The sequence below is a fragment of the Aulonocara stuartgranti genome, assembly GCF_965226115.1.
Source record: "Aulonocara stuartgranti genome assembly, chromosome: 10".
In the NCBI taxonomy this organism is placed as follows: Eukaryota; Metazoa; Chordata; class Actinopteri; order Cichliformes; family Cichlidae; genus Aulonocara; species Aulonocara stuartgranti.
The window spans coordinates 9,384,826-9,395,173 of NC_138946.1; the positions used below are offsets into that span (position 1 = coordinate 9,384,826).

General features: G+C 42.0%; 1 protein-coding gene across 1 annotated transcript; it reads right to left on the reverse strand.

The window, feature by feature from the left end:
- Positions 1-7,012: 7,012 nt before the first annotated feature.
- LOC309716210 (uncharacterized protein C11orf87 homolog) lies at positions 7,013-9,393 on the reverse strand. Its single transcript, XM_082549886.1, has 2 exons — positions 9,021-9,393; positions 7,013-8,542 (listed from the first exon to the last, which is right to left on the reverse strand). The coding sequence occupies exon 2, from the start codon at positions 8,454-8,456 to the stop codon at positions 8,025-8,027; it is 432 nt and encodes a 143-aa protein (XP_082406012.1). The 5' UTR covers positions 8,457-8,542; positions 9,021-9,393; the 3' UTR covers positions 7,013-8,024.
- Positions 9,394-10,348: the final 955 nt, after the last annotated feature.

Below are 10,348 nucleotides of genomic sequence, written 5' to 3' on the forward strand. Positions count from 1 at the left end.
AACAGCTGCGCTCTGGAGTTTTGGAAAACATTACTCCAGCAGGACTAAATGGTGCATTTGTTGGGGACTGTTTGTAGCTGGGGGATTAATACAGCAGTGTGATTCAATAAGACAGTATGCTGTTTTTGTATTCATGGCAATATAAGACCTTACTTTAAAAAAAAACAACGTTTAAATCTTTAAAGAATTTTGTAGTGAAGAAAGTGTGTTGAGGGTTAAAGTGACAGACCAGGAGAAAGGGGGGGGGAAGGAGGCAGTTAGTTGACCTCATTTTGGGACACATAGAGTTCCAGATAATTAATTTATTTATTCATTTATTTATTTATTGGTCAGGTAGTGTAGTTCCCTGCTGCTGCTTGTACAGCTGGAAAAAATGGGTCTTTGTGGCTCAAAATGGGCCTTTGTGGTAGTAGCTTTGCACTTAAGCTTGATTGGGTTGCATAGAGTTAAGTTTGGGACTCAACAGAGATTTGTGAATTTTTTGGGGGGTGAACAAAATATATTTTTAAGCTTAAGTAAATGATATCCATTTATAAAAACCAAACAAACAAAACAATGACAACAACAAAAAATCCCTTAAGGTTATAAATCACAGCCCTGGGGATTTTCTTTCAGGGGAAGACCAAAGCCTCTTTTGTAGGAGCCAAATTATATTTGGGAGAAAAAAAAGTAGCTGTAGGCTCATTCTCAGAAGCTAGAACCAGATCCAGATGTGCAGTGTGCCAGTGGAGAAGAGGTATTTGTGTCTGACAGCACAGAGTGCACATATTTATAAATGAACATTTTTAACATTATTTAATGCCCTAATTAAAAAAACAAAACAAAAAACAGCACATCCATTTTGACTTAAGAAAACCATCAAAATGTTCAGCATAATGTTAGCGTTGGAACCAGTTCACTGCTGGTTGTAGTCCAGTCATGAAAATCATCAAAGACTCCTGCTTTGAGCGATAATCTGTGTTTTCTTTAAGGATAGTTTAATTTCGTCTGTGAAATGGAGAACCTCTGACAATTCACTTCACCGTGTGTAGAATGAAATGTGTATCCATTACATAATGTCCTTTTCACAGGATATGATGTTCCAAGCCTTTGTGCTATAAACTAAGGTGAGCAATCACACAGAACCCTAATTCAGCTGTCAGAAAATGATGCAGTGTCCCACAAATGGATTACTATACAGGACATGAAGCCATGCAGCCATTAATCTCCAGAAGTGTGAACAGGCAGCAGCCCCATCCATCAGTAATCTCATCTTAAAGCCCCTCTCCACCGCGAGAAAATTCAGTGGAGGGTATCAACTGGAGCCGTTTTACATTCGAGAAACATATTTGCTGTTCGGGCCTATACTCACATTCTGGTGTCCTGTGGGGCCTCGATGGCTGTAAAATGCACCCACTGTAATACCCAAGCAGGGTGAACACACAGTAAATCAATACACATCATGAGTTTTATTTAGGTGAAGGTAAGAGGAACACAGCCATACACAACATCAGGAGAAACAAAAAAAAATCTCACAATGGATCAATAACATGTTGTTATTGAATTATTTACTAACTATAGATCTTGTGACTGCCTGTATCAGTCATAGTAACAAATCCCACAGCTCTGCAGAACTTTTGTCTCTTTTAGGCCATTGTTTTGGGGTTTGTTTATTTGTTTTTCCCTACAATCTTTTGATAGAAGCTAACTGGACTGGTTGAGTTTTTCTCAAAAATACAAAAATTTTTCGATTCCCACTAAAGAGGCTTTGGTTTTCCACCGAATGTGATTTTTAACTTGAAGTTATTTTTATAAGATGGATATAATTTACTTGAGCGAAAAATATATTTTAATCATTAAAAAAAATCACAGACCTCTCTTAAGGAACTTAACTAGATGCAGACCATAAGGATTATTTTTGCCCTTTTCCCTGCATGATATTTTGATAACCACATGAGCGTTCCTGTCATTTTGTGATCAGCAGAGATAATTTGCATGAGACAATGTAGACATTTGGAGTCATCATCTGGTCGCTACAATTGTAGCCAGTAGTTTATATAGTTTAGATCAAATTATGGACCAAGCATCTTACATACTGATGATCAGATCAGAAAACACTGTGTTGTAGTTCACACACATACATGCGACTACTCCACTCTTTCAATGACTCTAAGGCTTCCATTTAAAACACCCATTTTCTTAGAGACCACTGCATCTCTGTTAGTAATGTTCTAGTTAAACTGAGGCCTATATGAATTACAGGAGAATGAGGGCAGAACAGTACAGCACATCAAAAATGATACACACTTTGAACAAATCTTATTTTCGATTCCTTCTTTCTTGCCCACAGAGCCATGAAGGTACTTGCCTGAGTTCTTGGTAATGTACCCTCACAGTCACAGCTTGAACCCGCAGTAATGAAGCATATACACAGACACTGGTGGTGACAAATCATCCTCCTCAAACCCTGACAGCAGGGGTGAGAACGGGAGCAGTGGTTCCCTCTCTTCCTGACAGTGAACTGACACTTGTCATCACTCTGAGCCGAGATATGGAGCCCAGAACCAATCTGCTAATGCAGCTCAGTGGAATAATCGGAGCGAGCTGTAAAGTCGCAGGCAAAGCCTTATCAGCATGAGAAAGCTGTAACCGGACGCGCGTCTAATTCATCCCTTCACCTTGAGAAATGTTTTAATTCCAGTGAATTCCTGCTGCATATCAAAGACTGAGAAATCTTCCAATCTCTGACGCAGTGGACTGTGAAGTGTTTATCACTCAATTTTTATTTTTTTTTTAATCCCCCACTCATGCTGCTTCTGTTAATGTGTAGCCCTTTAAAGTCCGATGCTCCACAGCAGGCAGGTTGGCAGAAGCGTTGGTTTTATATTGAGTGCAACCGGAAGCCCATTAATTGGCACGCCCAGTAGTTTACTTGCCAGGCCTTGTAGGAACAACCTGAGCTGAGTTCTTTCACCGCTTGGAGAAGGTCCAAATCTTCACACTGTCTCGATGTAATGTTACACCTGCACTGCAGAAACATTTCTGTTTTTCGCATGACAATTCAGAGGTAATATTCCTTATGTTCTGGGTTTTCTTTTCAAACATCAAGCTACACAGTTTGCAACAATGTCTCAGTGTGGAACAGAGAAACAAGCCAAACCAGCGACTGCATCTTTCTATACCATAAATCCTTGCACACACACACCCTCGTCTGAATAGAGCTCTTTTTCTTTCTCTCCCCTCTCCCGCCATGCATCTTCGAGTTATGCCATTAAGTGCTACATCCTACACCACAAAGTTCACTCATCCACAAGCGCACACTCTGTGCAACGATTATGCCAACTGCCACACCCCTTTTGCTGACCTACGTAGAGTCACTTTAATGTTTTAAAAGAAGTGAAACTAGCAGCTGTTTTACTGTATTATTTTCACTTCATTTACTTCACAACTGAGAATTGAATTTATAAATCATCATTTGGATGATGTCGCTCTCTATCCGCTTAGCCTTAAATTATGTTTAGTTACTAATTATGCTGGGACATCATCCCACAAGACAAAAAAGAAAGAAAAAAAAATGCAGTCATTTCCTTTGAGAAGGTGGTGCAAGCTAATATAGATAGTTTTACTTTGATGTGTAGACCTATATGAAGGCATGTTGCCTTAGGTGACATACACAGTACTCACAACCATAATGGCACCATCATTGAGACATTAAACAATGTCTAGAGCCCCTATTTCCACTTACTGGCCAACCAGCGCACCTTGCAGAGTCTATTTGGAGCGGTGATGAGCATGCCTCCTGAGACAACAAAACCGTGAAAACTGGCCCCATTAATTTTAAATTAGGTTATACACGATAAGTAGGCTATTCCCAAAGTGAACTTATGTCACAAAAGTCTCTGTCTGCCCTCGGTCTCTGCCTTTCTAATGCAGCTATATGTCTGATAATAGATAATAGCTGTCATAATTCATTACTGATTATTGACCTCTTATCGCCATCCATTCCCAATTACTGACTACTGATCACAATCCATTCCCGGCTACTGGCTTCCAACCTCCATTTCAAAGCTATTGACTTTCAGCTTACATTCGTCAACTGATCTCTATCCATTTCAACTCACTGATTAAATAATTCCTCGAAACAGACCTCATAATTCCTTAAATCTTTCCAGACTGGCAACCCTCAGTGACTCTGAGGCACTGACAATGACTTTACTTAAATCACAGCTACTGCCCTTTTTCCATTTCCTTTTGTACGGTGTTGACTTCCATCCTAGCCACCAACCGTTTTCCATCTTTACCTAGTGTCCCCTTCCACTCCTCTGTAAATTCCTAGCCACTGACCTCCATCAATTCTTAGCTGCTGATCCCTCACCATTTGTCTGTCCATTACTATCCAGTTACTTCAACCCATTCCTGTCTACTAACCTCCCACCATTCCTTTGTCCATTACTAGATACTCAACTGATTCTCAGTCACTGATTTCCATCCATTCCTAGCTACTGCCATCCTACCATTGCAGTGTCAACTCCTAGACTCTGACTTTTAATAGATTCTTAACTTCCAACTATTTCTAGCCACAGAACTGTGACAGCTCTATCCAAACCTAGCTGTTGAGCTCTTCCATTACCATGTACATTTTGAGCCAGACACTTCTATTAACTTGTATCCATGGACTTTCACTATTCTTTCACTATAACCGATATCTTTCCATGTATCTGTCCATTTCTATCTAGTAACCTCCATCCATTTATGGTTACTAGCTTCCCACCATTCATTTGTCCATTCCTAGACACTCAAATGATTCCTAGCCATTGATTTCCATCCATCCCCAGCTACCATTCCACTGTCAGTTCCTAGACTCAGATTTTTAAAAGATTCAAAGCTTCCAACCATTTCTAGTCACTGAACTTTGACAACCCTAGCCAAGTCTAGCTGATAAGCTCTTCCAGTACTTCATACAGTTTGAGCCATGCATTTCTGTTCAATCTTATTTACATACTTCGTCATTTTATAGCAGCTGACCTCCTTCCATTTCTCTGTCCATTCATAGCCAGAGCCTTCTATCCATTCTTAGATACTGAACTCCCTACCATTAGTCAATCACCTTTATCCACCCTTTGCTACTTCTTTCCACCTGGGTACTTAGCCTAGTCACCCTATTCTTTTTGTAGTAGCACCCCACAAGTAATCTACACCAACTGCAACACACACACTACCACGAATTGCCCACAACTGACAGCCACAGACTTCCCCTTCTTAGGGACTAATCATCATAAAAGACTTAGCCACAGACCTCCACTAATTTGTAGTCATTGGGCACAATAGAGTCCTGGCTGGTGAACCCACTTCCCTCCCCAGCTACTGTGTTCCACTTCCCTCCACCTCTTCTGAGACACTGACCTTCAATCATTTAAACTATCTAGTTATCATTGATCTCCATCCGCCCATGCCCACTCACATTCATTCTTTCACTGCTACTGACACCAAGTCAGTGTACTTCCTCATCCTGCCTTGTTGGCAAGAGATGCCTGCACGTCCAAATAAATAAAATTTAGATCCACATTTATCAGAGGCAAGAGTTGCACAAGGTAATTATGAGTATGATTGCTGCAGGTTGTGGCCAGATCTAGCTACATAGAATTGCAACATTTAATGCACCGTATCCTTCTAATTATTACGTATTTATTTTAAATGTCAATAATTTGTTTGACCTTCTGGTTTCAAATCTATAAATTGCTGTGAAGTAAACATATGTTTAAATGTAGGATGCATCAGTCATCTTTCACTGACTTTTTCCAATTTTCCTGTGAGGATAAATGGCTTCATTTTGTTGCACTTATGCCAATGAGATAAGATAGATGGGCGGGCTGTCAGTGCATGTTCCAGAGGGGGCATCTTGCCAAAGATTGCTTCTTATTCCCAAGCATTTTTGCTGGGGACAATTAGGAACATGGTGTCCTGGTACCCAGCCAACGTGCTGTCTGATGCCGACTCATGGCCACCAATGTCCAATAAGATGTGATGGGGCTTGCAGAAAGAAGTTGAGCTCAAGGATGGTGTGTCTGTGGGCAAGACTGATAGGGTCTGTATGGACGATATTGCCCTATATGCAGTGAATGTGATTTTGTATTCAGTAGACACAGCTTTCAGCACCAGTAGTTCACGGCTCATGGGTTCTTAGAGACCCTTGGGAAGGTCATTTGTTCACTCCAAGAGGATTGGGCAATGGTAAGAATGTAAATGTAAACATTTTCATAATGTCACCTGTCATGGTCCTGGGTCGAGCGACCCAGTGTTTGAGTTTATGTATCTTTTGTATTTATTTGTGCCTTAGCTTAGTTCACCTAGTTAATTTCTAGATTACTGTGTAGTCCTGTTTCTTAGTTATGTCATCTCCCCTGTACTAAGTCTCCCTGGTTCATACGTCATGTCTGTGTGGTTATGTTTGGTTCCTTGTCTAGTCTGTCATGTGTGTTAGGCCTGTTAAGTTGTGTTGTCGTGTCTAAGTCTGCATGTTTCCTGTTTTATTTTGAAAAGGGTCTTGTGTTCTGTGTTCATGTGGTTAGTTTTACTCTTCCCTGTGCATCATTATGTTTATCCTAGTCAGCTGTTTCCTCATGTGTCTCCACTTCCCCTATTTAAGTCCTCTGTTTTCTGAATGTCATTGTCGGGTTGTCTGTTATCCCCACCATAGTCATAGTCATAGTCATAGTCCTTGTCCTTCATAGTATTTGTTTCTTAGTGTGTTTTTAGTTTGCTTAGGGTTCCTTGTTTAACCCCTGCAATCATCCAAATAAAGGATCACTTTCTGTTTAAACCTGCAACACCTCGTCCACATCTGCTTTTGGGTCCTGTTTCAAAAAACACACCGGCGCACCCCGCCGTGACAGTCACCTATACAGTACTGCAATCATGATGATAAATTGTACCTGTCAATTCAGTTTCCAGTGTAGTTGTACATTTCCTTCAGTAGTAAAGGTGGTCCTGACACATTCAAGGGATTAACATAAAGTATTTATATATATCATGTATTTATTTAGAAACTTTGAATATTACACATTTTCCTTTGATAAGGCAGGTTAAATGAACTCCAGAAAGATGGTGTTACTGCAAACATTCCAGCTCTCATAATGGCATACATTTACAGTGAATTCATATAATAAATGACACAGAATTTCTAGTAGGCCCACTATTATACAATATTAAGGATCAGGAGAGACAAAGAGAGAGAGAGAAAAGACTGGCTTCAACTGAAAGCCTCTCTTGGAAGATTTCTCAATTTATTACATCTCAGAGAATACATTATAAATACTCAAAAATTAAAATACTGTATTAGCGCCAAAGAGTTACGTTAAAGACACTTGAAAGGAAAAAAGAAAAAATCTTATGTGCATAACTACAGCAAAAAGGTTTTGCATCCTGTCAGGCTAACTAGAGCTACCTACAGATGTCTATCAGACATTGGAGGACAGTACTTTATGCAAATATGCTAAGTCACTTGATTGAAGGAAAAATACTACAGCAAACAAATAAGCCGTTGTCTATAGCCTATGTGCAGCTTTGCACTGCCTAACAGCACCACAACATCCATTATAGACTAACTACATACTGGTAGTGTGTCAGAGGACATGCCAAGGAAGATCAGCGAGCCATTATGGTCTGTGTTATCTCACCAGCTCTCAATAATTTAAGCACAACGATGTGCACATCCCTGGGAGGATTTAAAGTTTCAACATATTTGAGGTTTAAACAACATTTTAGGGCTGGGGGGGAAAGGGGAAAGAGGGAGGCCCAAAAGTCAAAGCAGGCAAATACTTTACATAGTCCCAAAAGGAGTTGGCTAAATAGTGGTGTTTTAGGGAGGAGTGTGGCATCACAGCTAATCTGTGTGTCCGTGAAATGTTACCTCTAGGCCTATTCTGCTCAGTATTCTGCATTTTTTTCCTAATTCATCTACAAGCAGCAGAGGGGTGTGGGAGTTCTTTGTGCCTTATTGCTTTTCCTGTTTATTCCACAGTCTCGTTCCCTGAAGTTGCACTAAGTTAACAGTCAAGAGAAACTGTCTCGTGCAGCGCCTGTTTGTCCTCCGCCTCCACGTCCCCGCTCTCCGCGCTCTCCGCGCTCTGACACGAGAGCTTCTCCTCACATCTCACTGGTCGGACGATGACGCACGGCCTCACGGGCTCCCCGCTCGCCCCGGCGCGCGCGGGGTTGCGACTGTCGCGCTCGTACTCCTCCTGCGCGCGTTGGATCTTCCTATTCCGAAGCTTCCTCTTGTGGAAGTGGAAGGTTGCCAGGGAAACGAGGACGATCCCCACGAGCACGGCCACCAGCACGAGAAGCGCGAGGGTGGAGGAGAACGGCGGAAATAGGCTGAGCTGCTCCGCGCAGGTGCCGTTACTGGCCTGGAACCCCCCGTGACAGCGGTGCAGCGGCACCGACAGCCCCGAGGCCTCGGCGGTTCTTGCTGTCATCCCGGCCACTCCAAGTCTCACTGACCCCTGTACCCTTCGTGCTCTCCGGGCTCAGCGCGGTGACACCGGCCCGCGCATGTGGTTACCTGCACCGAAAAGAAGACACACGAGACCCGCTTGATCAGCTCCAGTGGAGGCAGAACATTAGAAACCCGCCCTCCAGTTTCCCCATTAGCTGATCCATTCTACATTAACAAAACCAAACCGAGACAATTAAGATGGCAAGTGGCACTGTGATGGCACTGTGATGGCACTGAATCCCAGTGTTAGATGAAATGTGCCAACTCCTAACAGATAATACGCCCAGGTCAGGTTGAAAATAAATGAATGAATTAAATTCGGACGTTGCTTTGAATGTAAGACACAGCAGAAGTCGGGACAATACATCAGCTATTGTAATGTGTAGGCCTTCGAGATTTAGACCCAACAGAAGCCCTTTTCTGCGCTCCACGCAGCAGCGTTTTAAGATAAGAATGTCATCTTTACGCAGAGTATAATAATCTGCATCAGCTCAGGCAGGTAGGCTATATTTAAACAGGAGGAGGAAAAAAGCTGGAGTCTTACCTGATAAAACAGTCAGTGCGGGAAGCGGTCCGTGAGTGGCGAGCCGATGTGTGTAAATGGGAAAACTGGATCGCGGTGACGCATTTCATACAATGTGATGCTGTTGCTGCTGCTGCTGCTGCTGCTGCTGAGCTCCGATCATTCAGGACGCTTTGATTGCCGCAATCCGCTCAGTCTGCATCTAGGACGGCGCTTTCCCCCAGCTAAATATCTCAGGTAGAGAGGGAAACTCCCTCACTATGCATCAAAGTGGGCTTTTCAAAAATGCGATTAGAATAGAGCTGTGTCTGGTTTTCCTGGAAAAGCGTCCCTCCTCCTCCAGCCGTCCGCTGCTCCACTCAGCATCTGAATGAAGAGCTGCAGCTGCATTAAAGGTCTCCTATACCAGTCAGCTGGCAGGGTTGTTTGTTCCCCCCCTCTTCACCCTGAGATGTAATTTATGTATTAACATGACCCCGGTGCGTGCGCTTCATTCCAATCAGCAAACTAATAAACACTAATCATCCTGGTGACTAAATAAGGAGGAAAATTAGCTATCAGTGGCATTCCTGAGGGTGTGGTCAGTCAAATGCTGCAAACCTACATGCTATGAAGATTTTAAGCTTCTTTATAATAACAGAAATTGCATTCATTTGTAGGTCTGTGCATGCTGTGAGGATTTCATTTGCTTCTAAAGTTGCTAGAAAGCTCCACACCTACACTTGTTACCATGAGACTTTATGGGATTTGTGCTCGGAGAACATCTCTGTGCATTTATCACAGATCTACAGCTGAAAATCAGTTTAACTCTTCATTAAATCAAGCTGTCGCAGGTGTAACTCTGCTAAGTAAACACTTTGGAAATCAATATCTGCTTCAGTGTGTGGGTTCTGGGGGCAAATACATGATCTTCACACTGCTGAAGTTTTATATCAGCCTAGAACAGCCAGATACAGTTAGCCCTCTAAATATGGATTGCAGGTTTTGGTGGCGATGGACCAAAATTCCACTGAACTGTTTTTTTTTGTTTAAATCTGTGGCATGAAAAGTAAAGGTAGAAGGGAGTCTGACTGGTCCTAGCAAGGCGTAAGTAATACAATTTTTGTAAGTTTTCTTTGCAAGTTTTTCACCATAAAAGTGACTACCGAGTGTATTTCTTTGTGGATTTTTTTTAGTGCAATTAGGATCATAATTATCCTGATGAAAGTTCACTTTCTGGTTCAGCTTTAATTTGATACAGATATAATCTCATTATGCTCAAGCAGAATTTGTAGTTCAGTCAGAGACTGACACTTTTCCAGTTCAGGTTTTGTCCAGCTCTCATAATGGGCTTCTTAATGGCTCGCCTC

What these genes read in the sequence shown, in the direction of transcription:
- LOC309716210 (XM_082549886.1), bottom strand. Translation starts at nt 8,456, where the DNA reads ATGACAGCAAGAACCGCCGAGGCCTCGGGGCTGTCGGTGCCGCTGCAC.